The sequence below is a fragment of the Pteropus vampyrus genome, unplaced genomic scaffold (assembly GCF_000151845.1).
Source record: "Pteropus vampyrus isolate Shadow unplaced genomic scaffold, Pvam_2.0 Scaffold3, whole genome shotgun sequence".
NCBI classification, from domain to species: Eukaryota; Metazoa; Chordata; class Mammalia; order Chiroptera; family Pteropodidae; genus Pteropus; species Pteropus vampyrus.
Window position 1 is genome coordinate 3,470,922 of NW_011888784.1, and position 23,641 is coordinate 3,494,562.

General features: G+C 43.1%; 1 protein-coding gene across 1 annotated transcript in view; it reads left to right on the forward strand.

The window, feature by feature from the left end:
• Positions 1 to 17,506, forward strand: part of MYO5B (myosin VB) — a 256,918-nt gene extending 239,412 nt beyond the window's left edge. The window contains exons 35-41 of the mRNA XM_023532044.1: positions 2,550 to 2,804; positions 3,884 to 3,973; positions 5,131 to 5,281; positions 6,708 to 6,993; positions 7,603 to 7,777; positions 9,181 to 9,261; positions 17,143 to 17,506. Of these exons, the coding sequence (XP_023387812.1) occupies positions 2,550 to 2,804; positions 3,884 to 3,973; positions 5,131 to 5,281; positions 6,708 to 6,993; positions 7,603 to 7,777; positions 9,181 to 9,261; positions 17,143 to 17,295 (1,191 nt within the window). The 3' untranslated portion in view covers positions 17,296 to 17,506. The remainder of the gene's footprint in view (positions 1 to 2,549; positions 2,805 to 3,883; positions 3,974 to 5,130; positions 5,282 to 6,707; positions 6,994 to 7,602; positions 7,778 to 9,180; positions 9,262 to 17,142) is intronic.
• Positions 17,507 to 23,641: the final 6,135 nt, after the last annotated feature.

The following is a 23,641-nucleotide window of genomic DNA, read 5'->3' on the forward strand; positions in this document are numbered from 1 at the left end:
CTGCCCTCCACTTGCCCATCCACCACTGCAGACACCCCCGATCTCCATCTCCCCATTCCCTACTCTGTCCCCTAGTGCCCCCACCCCACCCCCCACACGACCCCTGCCACGCTCATGCTCCCCTCACATCCATGGCCTCAAGCTGCTGTGTTTCTCAGGAGTTCCTGGGTGATGCTGTGGTCTGTGTGGCACCGGCACGCAGGGCTCTTGGGAGCTACTTTCCTCGCCAGCCCTGGGCCTGGTTTCTCAATTGTACAGGTTCCCTCCCCTCTGGTCTCATTCCCCATCTGGCTTCAAAACGCCCATCTTCCCACTAACTGGGTGCCTATCCCAGGGCAGCAGCCACTGCACAGCCAGGAGGGAGAATCTTAGAGGAGAGGGTGCCGGATGACAAAAAGGACTCTATGGTGGCCGGGTCCTCTGGGCCCTGAGCCAGTAGCTCCATCCTCTGTGGTGCCTCAGTTCTTTTCATCTGTAGAATGAGGATGAGGACACCGACTCCCGCCTACCCTGGCACATGAGATGTAATAGAGGCGACAGGACTGTGTTGAAGCCACAGACCCTTCTCAAATGGGAGGCATTCGAAGTGTTAGCTTTGGCAGGGGCATTTGAAGTTTGAATAAGAGGTAAACTATTTTAGAGAAATTTCAATTTATTGAGGTTACACTCTGCCGAGCACTACACCGAGGGCCGAGGGCTGCGGGAAGACTCGAGTGACTCCAGCCTAACACAGATTTCATTCGGCTCTTTGCCTTGGGTATTGTTAGTAGTGGAGTATTTTGGTCTTTTTTTTTTTTTTTTGATAAAGGTTAATTTCCCCTACAATTATACAACAATTAAATGTGACATAAATCTCAAACCTTCTTAAACAGGCTGCATCTTGTTCAGATGCTGCTAAGAATCTTTCATCTCTGGTGAATGAAACTCAAATTCACAGCGTTAGAGCACAAAATAATGAGACTGCTTGTGCCAGAAGATGGGTGGCTCCTTCCCACTGTCATTGCTCAGGTGGCCCCAGGCAAGGTCATCTGCTGCACTGCCTGAGCACAGTGTCCAGTAACTTTCTCTCCAAAAGACCCCATGCAAATGAATGCCAAGACTTCACTGACCACCTCGTAGGTCCCCAGCACTGGCTAGTGGCTGAAGAGATTGAGAGTAGAGCTGTGGCCCGTTCCCCAAGACGCTAATGTTCAGATGGGCAGACCCAGCAAAGTTACTGGACACTGTGCTCAGGCAGTGCAGCAGACGACCTTGCCTGGGGCCACCTGAGCAATGACAGTGGGACTCAGATCATAAACAGAAGCAGCTCTTTGCAGTCTTCACATGGGTCAGGCTTGGAGCAAGAAGCTCTAAGTTGGAAGTCTGGGCCTTAAAATACATTTTCCTGTATAAATGTTACTGGCATTCTAATTACACCAAGGGCCAAGCCACAGTCATCTGTTGAGCCTATAAAATGCCCAGGTGTTAACCATGTACCCAGAGTATTATGGCTCGTAGTCAGCATTTAACCCGAAGGGTAGGATATACTCGAAGGGACAGTGTAACTCAAGGACCAACTGGAGACGCTGTCAGCATATCCCCAGCTCCATCCCAGGATAGCCCTGCCAGAAGATTTGAGGACATTGCCTCTTCCCCCTCCCCCTGGGCTACCTGCAGGTGGAGGGGAGGTGGCCGCCTCCTGGAGGTAACTCAGGAGGCCTGGGCTGGGCAGAGGCTGGGGGATGGAGGTCATGAGAATGAAGGGTGAGGTCTGGGGATACAGCACTGGGGCCTGATGCCTGGAGCCTTGTGCCTGGCCTTATCTCCAGGGGCATTGACAGGGAAGGACTTAGAGGCTGAGTAGGAGTCTAAAGTTCATGGGGAGAGTCATGGGCCCCTTCAGGTCCTGCCAGAGCACACTTGGTGGGGGCAGGGGGTGCAGAAGAGAGCAGCTGGGGGATGGTGGGGGCTGGGGTAATAGATGTCCCTGACTATCGCCAAATTGGCACTGGCCAAGAGAGGCTGGTGAGACACATGTTAAATGGTGGCACTTGGGCGGGGGAGGGAGTGGCTGTGGCCAGTCAGCAGCCTCTTGGTCTCTTGGCTCTGAGAATGTTTGGGCAGGCGCTGCCAGGTATACTGCTCCAAACTGACAGCCAAATGGGCTGGCTGGTGGTTGCGGCACACACCGGCTGTCTTGGGGAATGCACGCTTCGCCAGGTTCTCCTGGGACCGGCCCTCGCTTCGAGCTGCTGAAAGCCCCTTGTGCTCACAACAGCAAGTGCTATCGGGACTTGCGGCCCAGCTGGGAGCCAGCTCCTGTCCTCAGTGCGATTTGGGCCACAGGCCCCTTCATGGGACCGTGGCCTCTGCGTGTAAATTTAGGCAGGGAGCTGGCTACCTGTGGGCTCTTTTCCACGTTGTAAGGACAAGGCATTAGGAGCATGGTACAGACCAAGTGACTAGGAATGTGCTTTTGTTCAGGGCTTTTAACTAGCTTCTGAAACTGTTGGTCGTCAGGGTCAGGGCAGCTTCTCCCCTACTCCTCCCCCACGAGAGGTCATTCTTAGATGAGCTACAGGAAAATATTGAAAACGTTTGGATTTCAGACCAGGATTCTCACAGCCCCAAGCATTCACCGTAAATCTAATCCTTGCCATTTGCTGCTGTCAGAGCTGAAGCCGCAGACGCTGGCGGGCACGGTGCCCTGTCTGCCCGCCTACATCCTCTACATGTGCATCAGGCATGCGGATTATGTCAACGACGACCTCAAAGTGCACTCTCTGCTGACCTCCACCATCAACGGCATCAAGAAGGTCCTCAAGGTGAGTGTCTCACAGCAAAGGTTTGCGGTGGACTGAGTGAAGCCAACACCCAGCCGTTGCTTCTCTGTCTGGGTTTTGCAATAGCAGGTTCTCCAAGCCTCCCACTCTGCTGGTCAGTGGTAGCCATGCAGCGGCAGCCGCCTGTGTAACCGGGAGGCCAGTGGTTCCCAGAGAAGGATGCTCAGGCTCAGAAATGGAGGGAAGCCTCAAACTCCAGTGTAGCCCTTCTGCTGCTCCCTGCTAAGCCTCCAGAGAACCCCCGTGCTTTCAGAAGCCTTGACCAAAGCTGTCAGGACAACACCATGCCTCAGCCACATGGGCCAGCCCCATCTTGGAGCAGTGTTCAGGGCACCTGAACACAGGCGCTCTCCCAGACCTTCCTAATCACGAGGCTCATTGAGCGTGCCCAGCCCCACCAGTTACTTTCTGTTCAACTTCCTTGTTATATTGTTGTCAGAGCTCATATCTCAGTTGGATACTTAAATGATGATAGTGGTTACCCGACAGAATCAGTCCCGTGAAGTCATCGATTTTAGTGCAGAAACTGCATCATAGATCGTAGCTGAGTTATCGAACAGCCTTTTTCATTTATAGTTTGTAGCCATTTTCCAGAGTGTTGAAACCATTGAACATCTGACCTCTAGATAAATGGGGTGCCGGAATGTTTCACCAGCATGTTCCCTTCATCTCCTATGCTGGGTCACTGATAGTTCAGAACCTGCCAAGGGCTGCTGATCCAGTGGTCAGGGTACAGCCCAGCGCCTCTGGTGTTAAGCCTCGTCTGTGTCATTTGGCTTTGCTTTCTTCAGCCAGAGGTAGCCTGTCGTTCATGTGTGCGTGCACATGTGTGTGCACCACTGATCAGGGGACCGGGAAGAGGGGTCTGTGCACTATCCCCAGTAGCGGAAGAACAGTAACTCAGCTTCTTGGCAATGGTCTGTGACTGACAAGTGCCTGCCAGTCATCAGGTCTGCCTGGAGCATGCTGGGTAAGAGTGGAAAATGTGGAAGCAGAGGCACCAAGGAAGCATTCGGCCAGAACCGCTACTCATAAGGAGGGATGTCTCCCTCTCTCCACAGAAGCACAACGACGACTTTGAGATGACGACATTCTGGCTGTCCAACACCTGCCGCCTCCTTCACTGTTTGAAGCAGTACAGTGGGGATGAGGTGAGTGCTCAGATAAACCCAGTTCCCTAAAGTACTCTTAAAAACTATTAAAGTGTCCCAAATCCTCCAGCAGTTAGATTCTCATTTCCTTGGGCACAGCAATATGTGTTCTACTTCAGAGCACCTCAGGTGTGAGGCACCCCTGTTCTCCCGTAAGGGGAGAGGGTGCGAGGGCTCTGGAGCATCCTCTGGGACCGCAGGCTGTGGGCGTGCCTTACTGTACCTGGTATCGAGAAGCAGGAATAAGGCCAGCCTCACTGATCCCAAGAGCCCCCAGAAAGCACCCTGAATCAAATAAGCTGAACTGGGCAATGAGTTTGCATAACCCACTCATTGTCTGAGAGCACCTGGGACTCTCCAGGGAAACTCTTGCAACCTTAAATCTCTGAAGGAGCCCGATAAGCGCCCCATTTCAGTGGGAAGAAAGCCCAGTTGTCCAGTGTGTGTCTCCTAAGTCAGCCAATTGGTTTGTCCATTCCAAAGTACACGAAGGCGGCCACAAGAGGCACAACACAATCAAGTAGACTTCTACAAACTGACATCGAGGCCCTGCGTTGTGCTCGCCACCGCATTTGGTTCCTGGGTCTGAGGCCCATCTGATCTCATTACTTCATGTTCTTCTCTGGACCTCCAAGGCCCAGCCTTATCTAGAACTCACCATGCCCAACATGGAAAGAACTTTTCCCAGGCTTTGCGTTCAGACCGATGACCTAGTAACATCTGGCCTGTTTTTACTCCTGTTTCTCCAGTAAGAACCCCAAGTTGTTCCAGACACTGCCCACTCCAAGATCCCTGAAGGTCTCCTCGACTTTGCTTATTCCCGTTCCTTTCGCATCTCACCCTCCACCTTTCCCAAGGTCAAGACGTATAGTATACATCAACAGCGCAACAATTTTTAAAGCTCATCTTTATTCCGTCTTTTGTGCCAGAACAAGTTTTGACAGACCCTTCTCCCTGGGATAATAAAAGTATATGCCATCTCAGTCGGTCTTGCCTTCTTTGGAATGTGACATGACAGGCTTGTGTACAACATCCTATAAATGCAAGGAGCCTGCTAAGACCCCATAGCTAGGACATTGCGAAAGGGATGGGGAGCCTGGAAGTCCTGAGCCAGGCCGACCACAGACCCCGCAGTAAAGCACGCCTCTCCCTTGCAGGGCTTCATGACTCGGAACACGGCCAAGCAGAATGAGCACTGTCTTAAGAACTTCGACCTCACTGAATACCGTCAGGTGCTGAGTGACCTTTCCATTCAGATCTACCAGCAGCTCATTAAAATCGCCGAGGGTGTGTTGCAGCCTATGATAGGTAAGCTGGCAACAAGAGCTCTCCAGCAGTCGTCGTGGGGTGTGAAGTGAGGGGAAGACATGGTAAGCCCTGCTTACCTTTAGGGAACTGGGCATGTTGGGCACAGCCTCCAGCAAGCCAGGACCTCCTCAGTGAAGGCAACTGAGGAGGTGTACGCTGTGCGCCCAAGAAGGGCTATAAAATTTTCAGCAGCATCCCATCCAAATACATAAAGCTTGGGTAGTGAGAATGTAGACCATTTTTCCTTATCCTGTAGTATATTATGTTGTTTTTCCCAAAACAAACTAATTTTCATAGGTAATAAATTCAAAAGATACACATATACAGTAACAAATACACAATCCTCTTGCCCATATATACTTAATTCATGAAAAAAGGAGAGCATTAAGTGTGTTCATGTGAAGGAATACGGTAGGAAGGGACTCATGCAATAAATATTCATTGAATGCTCACTTTGTCCAGAGCCATTCACGTGGGCATTTAATGTGAAACCAGAATTGAAAAATAAGAGCAGTTATCTTTTAAGGTAAAAGAAAAATGACACTCACTGCTCCGTGTAGGCTGAGGAGGGAATGGTCCCCCGGACCCACGCTGAACGCTTTCCCCAGGTTCTTACAACAGAGGAGGTTCTAAGTGAATCCCAAGTAGGACAGAGTCCTTCATGCCATCCAGAAACATATCCCTTGGGATAAGGTTCATTCCAAATCCTTCCTCCCATCTGAAAATTTTCTTATGAGGCACCAGTTTTTCCTCACCAGACAAAGGGAGAACTGGGATACTTCATGACTCAGAATAACGCGATACTTGATAGTACTAGTTCAGAAGTCAGATGGGCCTGGGTTCACATCCTGACACTGCCACTTCCTAGCGCTGTGACCTTGCACAACTTATTTAACCTCTGTGTGCTTCAATTTCCTCGTCAGTAAATGAGTTGTTAGAAGATTAAATGCTGAACATAAAATACATGACACGTAGTCCACTGCTGTACAGCAAGTGTGACGGACCAGCTGACCTGATGTTTACATGGTCGGGGGTTCACGGAGAGGAGCTGTTTGGACACCTGCAGGATGGCCTCAGGGTCCAGGCCCAGGTCAGCAGCTGGGCCAGGAAGACATCCCGGTTGCTGAATTCTCAGACTGTGAACTCCCAGCACAGAAGCCAGCGCAGTATCGCGCTCGGACATGCCCATTTTCTTTGTTCCATCACCAATAAATTTAAGTGAAAATCTGACCCACAACTACCTTATTCCATACAGAAGCCAACACATTTGAAATCCTCTCCTGAACGCTGCAAGTTGTGTGCATGTCGACACTGCGCACCTCCGGATGGTATCACTGCCAACTCCCTGAGCACTGTGTGACCTGAATGGTCCAAAACCAGATCTTTGAGAAACAGGCAAGCTCCTCTAATCGCGCTTTTCTTCCAGTTTCAGCCATGTTGGAGAATGAGAGCATTCAAGGTCTCTGTGGTGTGAAACCAACAGGCTACCGGAAGCGCTCCTCCAGCATGGCGGACGGGGAGAACTCGTACTGCCTGGAAGCCGTCATCCGCCAGATGAACTGCTTTCACACGGTCATGTGTGACCAGGGCCTGGACCCCGAGATCATCCTGCAGGTGTTCAAGCAGCTCTTCTACATGATCACTGCGGTGACTCTCAACAACCTGCTCCTGCGGAAGGACGTCTGCTCTTGGAGCACAGGCATGCAGCTCAGGTAGGAGAGGCGCCCCCGCCACACAGGTAGAGGACCCGCTCACACCAGCTGGAGTCGGAGCACAAGACACTTGTCTCTGAAAATGAAATCCAGATCGAACTTGATGGTCCTCGTCACAGTCAGTATGCAGCTCGACTCCCACCACCTCTTTATTTGATGGCGAAATTCATCAAACACTGAGATGGTGCCTTTGTAAACAAATTAGTTCAAAGCTTAAAGATATTTATATATGCCAAAGATTGTATGTAAATACAACGCAGATAGGTCAGAGAAAGAAAATCAATGAGTTTAAGAGCCAGGAAGGCTCACACCGAAGTATAAATACGTTTGTGAATTTTAAATATTAGTTGTTTTAATGCAACTAATATTTAATGCCTTTTTTCCCCCATTAACTTATACAGACCCTTTAGGTACTTCATCTTTTGATTTTTAAGCACCCATTCATTCAACAAAAAGAGTGCCAGGCACTGTTCAAGCTTTTGCCCCTGTGAGATAATTAAGGTGAGGAGAATAACAGTAGTGGCAGCGAGGTTGCAAAATGAACAACAGCTGTGCTCATCCCACTGCCTTTGGAGGACTGGCTAAGCATAGATGACTTTTACCTTTAAGGTACAATATAAGTCAACTCGAGGAGTGGCTTCGGGGAAGAAACCTTCACCAGAGCGGAGCAGTCCAGACCATGGAACCTCTGATCCAAGCAGCCCAACTCTTGCAGTTAAAGAAGAAAACCCCCGAGGATGCCGAGGCCATCTGCTCCCTATGTACCTCCCTCAGCACCCAGCAGGTACTGTCACTACATACCCCATCACCCAGTGGACTCAGAGCAAGCCCAGCTGCCATCTCGAGTCTGTTGTTGCCAGTGGGTTGTGTTTTTTTGTTTTTTTTTAAACTGTTGCACTTCCAGCCTTTTTATACCCTTGATGATGTAATTCTGAAGTTGCAGCTGATAGAACGTTCCTAGATGAATCAGAGACTACTTTGGCCTGTGAAACAAGATGCCACTGTTTTCTAGTAACTTTCTGCTTCCTCTTGCTCACTTAGATAAGGTAGAAAACCCACAAAAAATTGAGCTTAAGTACAAACTTTTTTTTAAACACAATGAATTCTGGAATGTTTCTCACCTAGAACTTCAAATTTTTTCAGAAATTGGCAGCATGAGGCATTTGGCAGTAAATAAATTGCTTATTTACAATTATAATTTTTTTGTGTTATCATGTTTTCACTTAGAATCCATTTACATTTTTAAAATAAAATCACTAAGAACCTAGAGACATTTAAATGTTCTTTCCCCCCACCAAAAAAACAAAAAAACAAAAAACAAAAAAACAACTATCCTAGGACTTGGTTGCAGAGAGATTACGAGTGTACAAAAAGATAAATCCTGTCCACACACGGGTAACCATTGTGAGTGTGCCTATTTAGAAGTAGGCCACCACAAGGTGCTGTCACTAAATGAGACTAGCACAAGGAAATCACTTTCCAAATTAAATCACGTACCTTTCTCCTGAACAGCCTAAAGAACAACAAAATCCAAGTGCAGTGATGCAAAACAAATCATTTCCTCGCCTCCTCTACTAACTACTAAAAGGTGAAATACCAAACTCTTTAGGAAACTGCTTCCTTTTATAAATGCACTGAAAATTTTCAAAGTTTTTTTCTCCCTTTTAAGTATATTAAGTTTACTTCTAGAATGCAACTGGCATTGGTTTGCATGTGGGCAGGCTGTCCACCAAACAACTGATAGGCAGATAAAGATGATTCTCCATTCAAATAAGAAAAAAGTCTGTTTCTTTATAAGTGGTGTTTGGAGGGTGGTGGAAGGGAGGGAGGTGTGGTTAAACAAGATCTTTGTTATCTAAAGTAAGATCTTTTGATAAAAAACTTTAAATTACTGATGGATAAGAGGCTGAGGATTTCAGGCAACAGTTTCCTAAAATCCTCATTATTTTTTAAGCCATAGAGCATAGTGGAGCAGGGGTGCGGGTATAGGAGATAGGAATGCAATGAAGCAAGACATAGGAGCTCGAGTTAAGAACTGGTGTCTCCTAAATGTCAGTCCAGCTCTGAGTTGTGGGTCCTGTCCAAAGAGGATTGGACTCTTGTGCCACTGTCATATGCTCTTTAAAATTCATATGTTTTCTCATGTTCACTTAGCTCTGTGCTAAACTTTCGTTTTTATTCTAACAGATTGTCAAAATTTTAAACCTTTATACTCCCCTGAATGAATTTGAAGAACGGGTAACAGTGAGTTTTATACGAACAATCCAGGTGAGTTTTAAAATATTAATTTTTTAAAGTCCTAGTCTAAAACTAATAAAGAAATAGTTTCGATTTTTAACTTTTTTATTAATAAAATATTGGTTACGTTATGTGATGAAAGATCCTACATTATTTAGGTCAATATAAACCATATCACCCATGAATAACATATATATACACAAAAGACGGAACTTTTATAATCTCTGCTTCTCAGATTTTAGACAGTCTTATTTCATTTGCCACTAACACATTACTAAATCTAGAGCACCAAATGGAATTAAAGTAAGCAAAATATCAACCCTACTCACAAATGAAACTAGAAATATTCTTGTAAAAAAACAATCTGAGCTCTTAAATCTTTCCTCTAATTTCTTCAAGCCCTTTAAATAGTAGAGCCTATTGATATATCTGACTGATGTAGAGAAATAAAAGGACCATAAGTCCTATAAAAAAATTTTAAGAGCCTCCTGCCATTTCCCATTTTATGTACATTTTCACATGCTGAGAAGTTTGAAATGACAAATGCAGCAAAGCTCAGAGCTAGCTGAATACGAGCTGTCAATGATCGTAGAGAGCCCCTTCTGCCATGGTTACATCAGAGACCTCACTTGGCATCTTAAATTACTAAAGCTGGTTGCTTATTCATCCCTAAATCTCCTTTCTGCTTCTTCCTATTTCAAACGACTTTTTCAAACTGTTAAAATTACTTTAAAAAGTTGGCCCATCCTTCAAGATGCTAATAATGGGTGTTTTTAAATTGACACCTAGAATTTTAATTTTTGGACGGCAGCCAACTGCGGGTAATTGAAACCATAGATAAGAGAGGGAACTATTACAGTTCTGTTTAAATGTTTGAGGAAGCACCTCAACTGTTTTCTATAGTAGCTACATTACATTCTTACCATCAGTGCATGAAGTATATACATACATGAGAATATTATTCTTGTATATGTTGTATTCTTGGATTCTTTGTATATGTTGAACCACCCTTGCATTCTGAGGATAATTCCAACCTGGTCATGTATGTTTGTTAGGTCTAACTGGATTACAGTGTTGTTCATGGCCTCTGTTATTGAGCTTCTATCTAGTTATTCTATCCATTTTTGAAAGGAGGTATTGAAGTGTCCAACTATTATTAAAGAACTATTTCTCTCTTCAGTTATCATTTTGCTTCATATATTTTGGGTTGTGTTGCTAGGTACATATATATATTTATACTTGTTATAGCTCCTTGATGGATTTGTGCCAGCTAGAAAATTACTGCTTGGCTATCGCCCATGGGAACATAACATTCTAACAATAAGCTTTCTGCTTCTGTACCCCCGCTTGCACAACCGACCTGTGGGTTGAGAGGTAGGGAATAGGAGACAAAGAGACCTTTGTGTTTAGACAGAATGAGGGATGGGATTTAGGGCTTAAAAACCCTGTACCTCTGCATTTCGGGGCTGCTTAATTTGGGGTCTGCGTACCCCTGGCAGACCCAGCTGGCTGAATAAAGAGCATGTTTCCTATAACTCACTGATTTCTGGTGGCCCGTGTGTTTTTCAGGGGCTGGCGGCTACAACAGATTGAACCTTTTATTAATCTATAATGTCCCTTTTCTCTAGTAATCTCTTCTTAAAATATATTTTGAATGACAGTATAACCATTCAAGCTCTTTTTTGGTTACTTCAAATATCTTTTTTTTTTTTTCGATCTCTTTGTCACTGTGTGGGTCTCTTGTAGATAGCATATAGATGGATCACATTTTCAAAATCCATTCTGCCTTTTAATTGCATTTAAAGTAATTACTGAAAACGGATTTACTTCTGCTATTTAGCTACTTGTTTTCTGTATGTTTTACATCTTTTGTGCTCCACGGTTCTTCCATTACTGCTTTTGGTGTGTGTGTGTGTTTGTAGTGTACCATTCTGATTCCTTTTCTATATATTTTTTAGTTATTTGTGTTTACCTTGGTGATCACAATGAACAACTTATAACCACCTAGTTTAAATACCAAGTTAGTTTCAATAGTATACAAATACTCTGTTGCTATATATTTCCATCTCCCTACCTTTATATTGTTATTTTCACAGGTCACATTAATAGATTAATAGATTTATAATATTGTTTTCTGCTTTTGTATAAATCATATAGGAAAAAAAGAGGGGTTACACACCAAAAGTATAGTGCTGGCTTTTACATTTACCTAATTACCTAATTATGGCTTTGAGCAGAAAGCTTATTGTTAGAATGTTATGTTCCCATGGGTAATAGCCTATGTTCCAATGGGCGATAGCCAAGCAGTAATTTTCCAGCCAGCACATTCCCCACTGGCCTTAGCAGAAAATCAAATCCTTGATTCTTCATGTGGAATTTGCTCATAGCCTCTATTTTGTAATACTAAAAGTCTAATAGAATTAATTTTCTTTCTTATATATGTAAACAAGAAATTGAGGAAACATGGGCTAAAAGTTAACAAAAGGAGGAGGATTAAAGGTCCAGCTACAGCAGATAGAAGGGTTGTTAGCTATTGAACATCCTATGAAACCAGTTATTTGCTTTTAGTCTCTGTTTTTCCTTGGCATCTAAATTTCCCTGTACTAGTCGTAACCTTTTTCTAATTATTCCGGAGTTATTGGCATAGAAGCAACAGGTTTCACCTAGAGCCATACATAATCTATCTTGTTCTAAGAATAATAAATTTAAACCTCTTCTATTCTGAAGGACTACTTCTGCTAGTGAATCGACTTGAAGATCTAGCCTGCTGAGCTCAGTTAAGTTTAGGGGAGTTCCTACCCTGACATAGGGAGGGGTTTTTGGGTTTAGGCACAACCAGCAATCTTGTCCTTTGTCTGGGGTGATCTTATTTAAGACCTTGTGTATTATCATTAGCAAAGTTATTAATGCTCCTTCTGGTTTTGGTTGTGGCTGGTCGAATGCCTGGGCTAAAGAGATAAAAAGGAAGAAACAGAGGGTTATACTTATGTATGCTTGAGTCTTAGTCTTAAGGGCCCATCTTCCTGAGCTGTCTATTCTTGTGCTGCCTACACGTGGGAGTGATGAATCCATGATGGGATGCTGTCTACTTTAACTGCAGTGGGCGTCATCAGATAGACAGTGAAGGGTCCTTTCTATTTGGGTTCTAATCCTTTGGAAGTGAACTTCCAGATCCACACAGAGTCCCCAGGCTGAAACTGATGGGGAAGTCCGTCCTCCAGAGCTGAGTGAACAGCACGAACCCGGGACCAAATCTCTTTCTGTGTACTTTGAAGGGCCTGTAAAGTAAAGACTTAAGTAAGACAAGGTTACGCAGTTCTTCCTTTTTCTCATCTTGTATTTTAGGTACTAAAGGTGGGGGGTTTCCAAAGAAAATTTCAAATGTGGTGAATCCATTAATGTATGGCGTACACCTGGCTTGGAGAAGAGCAAAGGGGAAAACTTCTACCCAGGTCCCACCAGTTTCTAATCCTAACTTGACTAATGTCTCTTTTAGGGTCTGATTCATTCGCTCTACTTGGCCCGAACTTTGGGTCCGGTAGGCGCAGTGGAGTTTCTATCGCAAATTTAGGTAGCTAGCCAGTTGCTGTGATACCTTTGCTATGAAGGCTGGCCCGTCATCTGACCCTAAAGTTCCGGGGAGACTAAATCGAGAGAGAATTTCTTGTAGTAGTTTCTTAGTAACTACTAAGGCACTCTCTTTCCTGGTAGGGAAGGCCTCTACCCATCCTGAAAATATGTCTATAAAAACAAGTAAATATTTGTAGCCCCCCCACAGTCGGGGTTACCTCAGTGAAATCAACTTGCCAGTGGTCCCCCGGATAAGTTTCTCTTTCCCTATGCCTAGGTTCTTCTATCTTCCCCTTCTTTGGATTAACTTGGGCACAAGCTGGGCTTCAGTAGGCAATCTCCTCTGCACTTCTTCTCCCTTCTGGAGCATCTTAGTTCACCCTAGGTGTGTGGTCTGGTGTAGTTAGTCGGGGAGAGTCCTTCCAAGGGCCCGTGAGAGCCCGATTTTTCCATCTGGGGTCGTCCACCACCACTGTTGGTTCCTAGTGGCTCCCTTGTCTTGAAAATATATGTTCTCTTCCACTATATAGGTCAGAGACAGAGGCAGTTCTGGGTAAGGGACAACAGTCAGTAATGTGGTGGGGGCCCCACTGGCCTTGTGGCCACTGTTCTTGTCTCTGCATTGGCTCTTCGGTTTCCATCAGCCTCAGGACTATTCCCTTTTCGATGCCCTTTACAAAGAACAATAGCAAGAGTCTTAGGCTTCGATATGGCTTCAAGTAAGGCTAAGATCTCCTCCTTGTTCTCAATGTCCTTCCCAGCTGAAGTCAGAAAGCCTCTTTCCTTGTAGATGGCTCCATGTACATGTGCAGTGGCAAAGGTGTATCAGCTGTCAGTGTATATTGTGACTGCCTTATCCTTTCCCCATCTTAGTGCCTCAGTGAGGGCGATGAGTTCTGCTTTTTGAGCAGAAGTCCTATGGAGAAAAGCCTGTGACCAGATGGTGCCAGTTAGAGTTACGACCGCTGCCCCAGCATACCTCCTTCCTTCTTGCATGAAGCTGCTCCCGGCCGTGAAAGGAACTTCATCAGCCTCAGGCAGAGGGGCGTCTTTGAGGTCTGTTCCCAAGGAACACACAGCATCAGTGAAATCTGTGCAGTCATGAACGGGGATCTCGGAGTCTGGGTCTGGCAACAGATTGGCTAGGTTGATGATAGTAGCTTTGGATTTTAGCCATATGTTTGGGGTCATTCGGTGCCTCCCTGTTGTTGAACACCTTCTGGGCTATCTCAACAAGTTGGGACAGGTTCATCCCTGCAAAACCTTCTAAGTTTTGTCATTTACGCTGGATATCAAGGGTTGCCTGGGTAGCAAAGGCTATATTAATTGCTTGCTGGTTTTCAGGGGCCTCAGGATCAATGGAGGTGTGTACCCGGTACACCTCTTTCAAGAAATGCTCCAGGGGATTCCTGAGGTCCCTCCTTGTATAATTTCAGTTACCTTAGAAAGGTTAGTTGGCTGATGAGCAGCCATCCTAATTCCCCCAATTAAAATCCGGTGGTACCGATCTAATACCATTCTCCCTGCCTGAGAATTGTGTCCTCAGTCTGGGCAGGTGGAAGGAAATTCCTCCTCAGTCTGTTTCCCTGCTTCCTCAACTCTCCTCCCTCCAGCAGCTTTGGTGTTTTAGTCCGAATGAGTCTGCGCTCTTCTGAGGTCAAGGGGATAATTAAAAGCTGTTGGCAATCGTCCCAGGTGAGGTAGTGAGTCCGAAAGACACTTTCTAAGAGTCCTATTAATGCTTGGGGTTTCTCAGAGAAAGGCGGATTCTGTGCCTTCCAGTTGTATAGGTCACTAGTCGAGAAAGGCACATAAACCATAAAGGGCCTGTCTGTGTGATGCCCCTGGGGTGGTGCTTCTCGCAAGGAGAGAATGGCCGGGGTGGTGGTACCGGCTGGTGCCCCACCTGGAGGAGGAGCAGATGGCCCATAGGGGTTACCTGCCCGCATCCGAGGAGGTGAGGCGGTGTTACTGGGGTTCTGTTGCCCTGGATTATAGGGCGGAGGAAGATCACTGTCCTCCGGTGGAGATGGGAGGACTGAGGGACTGGGCTGTCTTGGAGATTCAGTTGCTGCATGTTTCGGGGTACTCACAACTAAAACTCATGCCTCCAGAGAAAGGGCACAGCGACGGAGCCAAGCAGGGGTGTTCTGAACAAGGTTTAACTCTTGATCAGTGTTGGGAAACTGATCAGGATGTCCCTGATCTCCCGTGACAAATGTTTGGACTATCTTCCAAACATTTCTCATTAAACCCCTGTCAAAAGAACCCTCAGGAGGCCAGTTTACATCAAAAGACAGCCGCTCAACTTTACACAGTGTTCTTAGTCTGGCCTGGAGAAAACTTTATACCATAGTTAGCTCCTTCTACAAACCCTTCTTTGAAATGTCGCAAGAGACACCCCAAGGGTGTCTTCTGTGAACTCGGGCTTACCCCCATCGCTTGTGCAGAAAACACAAAACACAAAACAGACACTCAGACGAGAACAATTACTGAGGTATAGGTGGACCCAGAGAAGTCCGCCACCTACAACCTAGACAAGACCAGAGACAATAAACAGAACCTGACAACAGGGCACAGGAGGTGGCGTCCCGTGGCCTGGCCATGGTCCAGGAGATATGACTGCGTCCATTCTCTCCACGGACCCCCAATGACCGGTCAACAGAAACAGAAAGGTACCTTTTATCCAGATGCCGAGGCCTCGGAGATTCCAGATTCCCGTCGGGACCAGGAACAAAGAGCATGTCCTGAAAGTTGCGTCCTTGACAATTGCATTAATCCAGTTGTGGCATTCAAGGGCCCTGGAACGTCTTAGGTTGGCCACCCCTTTGAATCCTTAACAGGGACAGCTTCGGAGGCCAGTCCAGCCTTAGATCCCAGGGCTGCTCTCTGAGATCTCGCTGGGGCCTCCAAATGTTGTAGCCACCACCCCGGAAAGACACATGGACCACCAGAAATCAGTGAGTTATAGGAAACAGCTGGGTCTGCCAAGGGTACGCAGACCCCAAATTAAGCAGCCCCGAAATGCAGAGGTACAGGGTTTTTAAGCCCTAAATCCCATTCCTCATTCTGTCTAAACACAAAGGTCTCTTTGTCTCCTATTCCCTACCTCTCAACCCACAGGTCGGTTGTGCAAGCGGGGGTACAGAAGCAGAAAGCTTATTGTTAGAATGTTATGTTCCCATGGGTGATAGCCTATGTTCCCATGGGCGATAGCCAAGCAGTAATTTTCCAGCCAGCACACTAGGATGCTTTGATGTATGTTGGTATGCTGTGGGGTCCCAGAGTTCTCTCAGGCTCTGTTCACTTTTATTCATTCTTTTTTCTATTTGTTCCTCAAACTAGAGAATTTCAGTTGCCTTATCGTTAAGTTCACTGATCATTTCTTCTCCCTGCTAAAGTCTGCTTTTGACCCACTTTAATGCACTGACATTTTTTATTTCAGTTATTATACTTTTCCTAAAATGTCTTGCTCTAAGTAGAGGGGCTCTGTCCCTTTAAATCTTCCAGTTAATTCCACTAGAGGAAGCCGCTGCAGTCCAAGACAGCTGAAACTGAGACAGGCATCTGCGCCAGCCCTTCAGGGAACTGCCAGACCAACCAAAGTGCACAACCCCAAATTTTTGGAGGACAAGGTCCCACTGACTTCCCTGGCACCAGACAGCTGCTCCAGCAGCCTAGGTCACCATCCCTACAGCGTCAGTGGGCTAGGGAATGGTAGCTGGTCCATGCACGCTGATCTTAACAAAGATAAAGAGTCACTCCCTTCATCACTCATTCTCCTGATCCTTTATATGTGTCTAATCAGATTCCAGAGCTCTGAGATAGTTGATATCAATTGCTTTTTTCAGCTCAAGGGTTGCTTCCATGAAGACACTGACCCCTAGAGGTTCCCACTCTGTCATTTTTGTGACATCACTCTCCTTATTCCATTTTACAGATGAGGAAACTGAGGCATAAAAAGGTTCAGGAACTTGCCCAACGTGGTACCAGGATTAGAACTCAGGCTATGTACCTTCAGGGGCCACGGCCTTACTCTACCACATTGCCTCTCTCCACATGGTTTGCACCTGAAATGTTTTTTTTAAATTATTTACATGAAAAGTTTTTAAAAGACTGCTAGAATTAGGAGCAAGGTTAAAATCATCTGATCTCCAAAAAGCCTAAGCCAAGGCTTATCGCCCTGCTAAATACCTCAATTTCAGGAGAATGTGGTCTCCCTAGCCCTACTTAATTTATAGAACTACTTCCATGATATGTGCCAATTCACTTTGGTGAATTTACCTAAACTGGCTATTCATAAGTGTGGTAAGTATTTTACAGTCCTCTCCTTCCCCACAGGCACAGCTACAAGAGCGGAATGACCCTCAGCAACTGCTGTTAGACTACAAGCACATGTTTCCTGTTTTGTTCCCATTTAATCCATCTTCTCTGACTATGGACTCAATCCACATCCCCGCCTGTCTCAATTTGGAGTTTCTCAATGAAGTCTGAAAATGCATATTTCCAACTTTGGCTCAATTGCCAGTGAGAGCAAGAAGTACATACAGTAAATGATTTTAAGGATCTAGTCAATCTGTAAAAGTGTATCAAATCAGAGGTTGAGAGCCTGTGCAGAGTTCAGCACTATACAGAATAAGACATATCTGTCATTATTTTTTGTACCTACTGCTCAGAATAAAAACTCTTGAAATATGGAAGATTTTTTTAAAAGTATGATTTCAGTATAAACAAATACACACCACAATCTGCAGTCCTCATGGCCATATAAAAGATGCCAGTCCATAAATGGAAACTGCCTAGTTTTGATCTTTGCATCTAACTATAGAGTGTCCAAAGCAAAATAAAAATAGGTAAGTCACATAATGATACTAAAAACCATGACATATATAGTGCATTTCCCTAGGTCGACCAACCATAGGTGTAGATGCATTTGCGGGGAAATGTTTTGAGAACAAAAACATAGGCCAAGGCCTTCTGAGAAGTTCCCCAAAGGTTTAATGCCAGGTGATGCAGAGACAATGGTGTTAAGGGACCTCCAGACCAAACATTCTGAGTCTTGGTTTGTGAAGCGAAATTAGAAGACTCATAGTCTTGGGTTTATGGAAATCATGCTAAAAGGCTACTGTCTCAAACCAAAAATGCGAGCAAGATGGAAAGACGTTTCCAATGCTAGTCCGTGCACTTAAAGAATCAACAAAAATTTCACAAAAATCTATATAAGCTGAAAGTTAGAAAAGAATAACTTGTTTATTTACAGATCAAACGCCAAATGAGTCAGTATGAAAGCCTTTAATCCCTTAATGTCATTAACCGCCAATAAGAACATCACACAATGCACTACTAGTAATTCCAGATAACCAATACAGTAAAGGAAAACAAACTTCATCTTGAAGGTCAGATTATTTGAAAAACCTGTCTAAACAAGTTTGAGGACTATTATTATTTTCCAAAAGATTTTTGGTAGTGTGTGTTCTTTTAAGGAGACAGAATAGCTTATGTCAACTTTCCTTTTTCAAAGGTTATTTTCAACATTTTTTAAATTTACCACATAACGAAATGTCTCTGCTTTGAAATTAAGATTAAAAGAGTATTCAATGATATGACAATAGATTTCGTTTGCTTTCACAAAAATTTTTTGTCTCTTCAAAGCAGGCATTCAATTAGAAAACCCTACATATCCTTTATACCCGTTTTCCACTATTTATACCATACTTCTGGTAGATGGTAACAATAACCTGTTTCCATGACAAGAACAGATGATGTCTGTAAATCACAGAGCCTCTGTGTCAAGTGAAGATTTCTCCATGAATTGCACATGGAAGACCTTGCCACGCACACATCCCACCTCCCTTTACTCAGCCACTCAGTCCTTACCTGTTGTCTTGGAAACACAACAGACTCCAAGCCCTAAATAATCTTGTGTACTGCGCCCTTACAGCTCAGTTTCCTCAGTCATTCTCCTGGCCCACCAGGCAGAACCACACACAGCACCTGGGCGAAGACTGCTGATCACCACGTCCAAATCACTGTCATCGGCATAATCCCCTCTACTGCCATGCCACATAAACACTTTGGCTTCTCTTGATTGTCTATGCAGAGCTGTGCCTTCTTTCCCAGTTATGGTTACATAATCTGACATCCATGACACAAACCCTTCAACTCACACACTGACTTTGTTGGAAGGCCATTCTAAACCAATTGGGTTTGTGGCTACCTCTTTTTAAGGTTGTTTATTAATTATAATTTGCTTTTTACTGCAATGTAGTTTAAAACTGAGTTTCATGTAAGGACTGTCCTTAATCTTCAAGATAACCTAAAATGTCTTGTTAAGAGTGTTAAGGAGTTTGAAAAGCAGTGATTCCATAAATGCAATGGCTTACTGTCCTTACATATTGTTTTATATCCCCATTCTCTCGATCTCTTTGGGTTACTACCTCTCTGAGGTCACTGATTAATCACTAGGTGCAAAGGACTCACTGAATAAGCTTGGCAATTAGAATTAATTGGGGTGGACGTACTTTATGAATAGTCCTCTACCTATCCTAAGAAATGGCCAATTTCCTTTTCCTTTTCTAAAAGATAAAGGTATTTCACTGGAGCTGAACTTAATTTCTACATGCTTAAAAACCAATAGTCTTTTATAGACCACTAACAATAAAGAAATATAGTAATTGGTTACTTAATGTTTGGACCTATCCTATTTAACTGAACACTTGGAGACTGGAAGAAGCATCTGTAGGGAAACTTTAATATTTTGTTAGCATTTATATTCTTTGCAAATTTTTGTTAGTGCAACTCAAACTTCTTCCAACTTCATGAAATGATTTTTAATTTAAATAATTCAATACAAAGGTTTGAACTCTACACTAGATATCTATATTTATTTTTTAATATTTATAATTTAGTTGACACTTTTCTCACTATGTGCCTTTAGCAGTTACTAAGATAACTGACTTACCACTTATTTCTCTGAAATAGGTGTTGCTGTGGGAAGAATTTTAATGCTTGATATAATATCATGGGGAAGTTTTGATTTGTCTTTTGAAACATTAGGAGCATTTTAAAGATTAATCAAATATTTATAGATTAAACAATTTGCGTTTTAAGTAATACATAGGATCTACCTGTTTACCTATAGTAATTGTGTTATGTACATATTAATAATTGTTGAAGCTGACAAAAAATTATTACCTTCATGCATTCTCCCTCTGCCGTCATACCTGCAGTTAGATTTATGGCACCTGGCAAGCAGATTAGACCCAAAGGAAAATAGACTTTTTCCTCCCTTTCCATGGAGCATGTCAATAAGTGTTTCCTCTCCTGATTTTCCTATACTAAATTTTAAAGCTTTTCTACAAAACCAAAAGACAAAACTAGGACCTTGGAAAACTTAGAAAAATAATAGCTGCTACCATCAATTCATTAAATATTTACTTAGAACCTTAATGCATTAAGATAATAATAACAAATAAGTTAGAATCCATTTCTTTGGCATAAGTAAATTTAATCGTTTTCACACATTTGGCCTAATTCTAAGGCAGCAAGGGTATCCTAAATTGAAACTTTTATATAATGCCTATATGACTAAAGAGACACTAAAATGTGATAGCATGGGGGCAGGACCCTGTAGTTTATCCTCATAGAATATCTCTCTGTACTCACCTTCTCAAATTAATTTGCTTCATGAACCAAATAGCCACAATTCGCTTTTTATGTCATTGGTGCCATAATTAGAGAATTAGGGAGGTAAATAGAACATCAGAGGTTGATGCCAATGACAATAAAACATAAGACTTTTTCCTCTTATTATAAAGGTCATTAGATACTAAAGCCTGTTTTTCTTAAAAATTTTTTTTCTAATTCTAATAAAGAGATTAATCAGAAATGAATTCAAGATACTTTCGAAAGTGATATTGTATCAGAATAATCCAGATTTGGATATAACATTTTGCCACCAACTGGTGTTTTCATGAAGGCCTGCTTCTCTGAAGGGGTTCACATCACATTCAGGGGTGAATCTAACACTGTAGAAGAAATACTACTGATGAAAATTTTTCAATTTTGAGAAAATCTGTAAACTACACCTTCGTTTATAGAACGATGCTTGTACTAGTCACCATAATGTTCAGCTGTGGATAAAAATTTGTGAAAATAAATACTTTTGAATAAATGAAGTGGTGTGACAAATAATGAAATTTAAAATTCTGCAGGTACATACACATTGACTGAGAAGGTTATTTTTTAATGCTTTCTTGAGAATGTTGTTCTGGGGCATATATTCAAACATGCATCATGATCATTTAAGCCAGGGGTTGTCAAACTACAGCCTACAAAAGTTGGGGTGGGGAAAATTTCTTCTATAAAGTAACAAGACATTGAGTAACTACTTTAGAGCTATAGAATTCAAACAAAGCACTTTGGGTATAGGAAAAGACTCAGCTATATGTAACTCTGTGTATAGTAAAAATGGCATTAAAAATCTTTGGAAAAATACAAGATCGATATGGAAGAATTTATAAGTCAAAAACATCAATGGTGAAAAAAAAATGGAGAAATAGTTCATGGATAAAACTCCATACCACAAAAATCTCAATTGTCCCCAAGTTGTCCACAGACTAAAAACCAAAGCTTCACAACAGTTTTTGGTAAAATTTGACCAGCCAATTCTAAAATTTATATGTAAGAGAAAAGGCCTAAGGATAAGGAAGACCCTCCTTATGAAGAAGAGGGAAAACTTTCAGGTATCTAAAACTTTAGTAATTAAGATGAATCAGCACAGAGATAGGAAAATTGACCAATGGAACAGAACAGAGAGCCTAGAAACTGAACACCTGTGTGGAAACATGGGCAAACTGTTTATTCCCTAGAGGAGCATATACCAAAATCAGTTGGAAATCTTTTTTAAAATTCACATAACCAGCCAATTGTGTAGAAAAATACATCTCTAGAGATGGTGCTTAAACACCCATTATTAGGAACCATTAGTGAAATATTTCATGATAAATAAAAAAATGTTCACAATATACTGGTCAGTGAAAAGTTACGTCTGTAACCCAACTTCTAGGGACGGATTCACCTTTTTTCTGAGTGCCCGATGTTCAGGAAAGCGTTGGCCTCATACTCAGAGAAGTCTGGGCTCATCTTCAAGGCTTCAACAGGAAAACTATGTCTGCAAAGAGCCAAACTTCATACAAGATACATTTATCTAGTAAGAGTTGAGAAAAAAAGCAGCCCGACATCTGAGACCTCATCTGACACTTAGATCTAGGCCTGGGCCATGGTAGAAACTGACCTGGTGCTTCCAGCTAGGCTGCGATGTTCTTTTGCACAGTCTTACAAAACATCAGACAGGGTCACTCTGTGACTGTGATGGAGATGACACAAGACCACTTCATGGTTTTGTCTAAGCACAAAGACAAGATCACTGTGCGAACCAAATGATATCAATCATTCCTCTCCCAGCTCATATGCATGACTGCAGCTTCTCGCCAGTTGCAGCTTTAGTGCAGCTCTAATCTGCCCTCCTATCAGATAGGATCATATTAAAATACCCAACCGAAGACTTGTCCCTACTTCGGGAAGCACTCAGTCCAGACAATCCGGAGTAAACCCCTGCTTCTCTGAATTCTCCCCAAATCACCTAATCAAAGCCCAACTCCTAACACCTCTCAGAGATGCTCCTCAGTTCCCTAAAGTGTGCCCTTGGTGTGCAAACTCTCTTGTTGCAACAAGCATTAAATCCAACCTGTTCAAACACAGGTTGTGTCTGGCCTCTGATGCAATGTTTTCCCTTCCCACCAACATTAGCATTTTACAGAGTAAACTTAGAACAAGGAAGTGTGAGATTTGCCTAAGGTTATATCACTAAATGAAATTCTAAAGCTTGGTAAGGATATAGATGCTGCAAATAACTTTCCAGTAAGTAGCGGGGGAGAGAGGAAACAAATACATACCCTTCATCTAAGTTTGTGACAATATCTTAAGGTTACTGGGAACACACCAAGACTTAGGGTAAACAAAATGAGGGAGTTTGGCAAATCGGTGTATTACTTTCTGTCTACATTTCATTTCTGATGTGCTTGTTTGGTAACGGTCTTTTCTGAAGAGTAGGAATTTGTTGTAAGGGTAAAACCACACCCAAGCTAAGAATTGACTTTGAATTAACAAAAAATTGAAGTTATCACCAAAGTGGTTAGGTTAACAGGGAGCCCCATATATAACTTTCCAAACTGCTCAAGATTAGCAAACTCACTTGTCTCATTCATTCAAATCCATATACTCGTTTTAAAACACTGTCCTAGCTCTTACCGACTTCACTAGCTTTCCCCAGTTTCCACTACTGAAACTTTTAAAACCTTTGCTGCTTTAAGCTATCGTCGGTTTTGAGTATTATAGGAAGTTTAAGCATAGGAAAATTATCCAGAAAATGTGAGCAATAAGGCTCAGGCTGGATATTTCTGAAATCCTAATGAAATCTTAACACTAGAATTTGTAGATTTACAGTAGATTGACTGATTTGATTTCCAGTCTTAGGCTAATGCTACTCCTATTTTTGTTTCCTAAAAAGAATAAGTACAGAAAGATATAAGGCATTTCTAAAAATACTGAAAGCAAAATGTCCTTGGAATGACAACATCACATCTTACAAGACAGTCCGTGTCTAAATCAAAAGAATTATAAAATAACTAATTTTGATATATATTTAGTGTTGTACAATGTATAGCTGGTTGAACATGAAAAGGACTAAATAGTTTAGAAAATAATTCCAGATAATGTTGTAGCTTACTTGAAAAATACTTTTCCTCCCAATTTTTATTTTGAAAAGTTAAAAACCTAC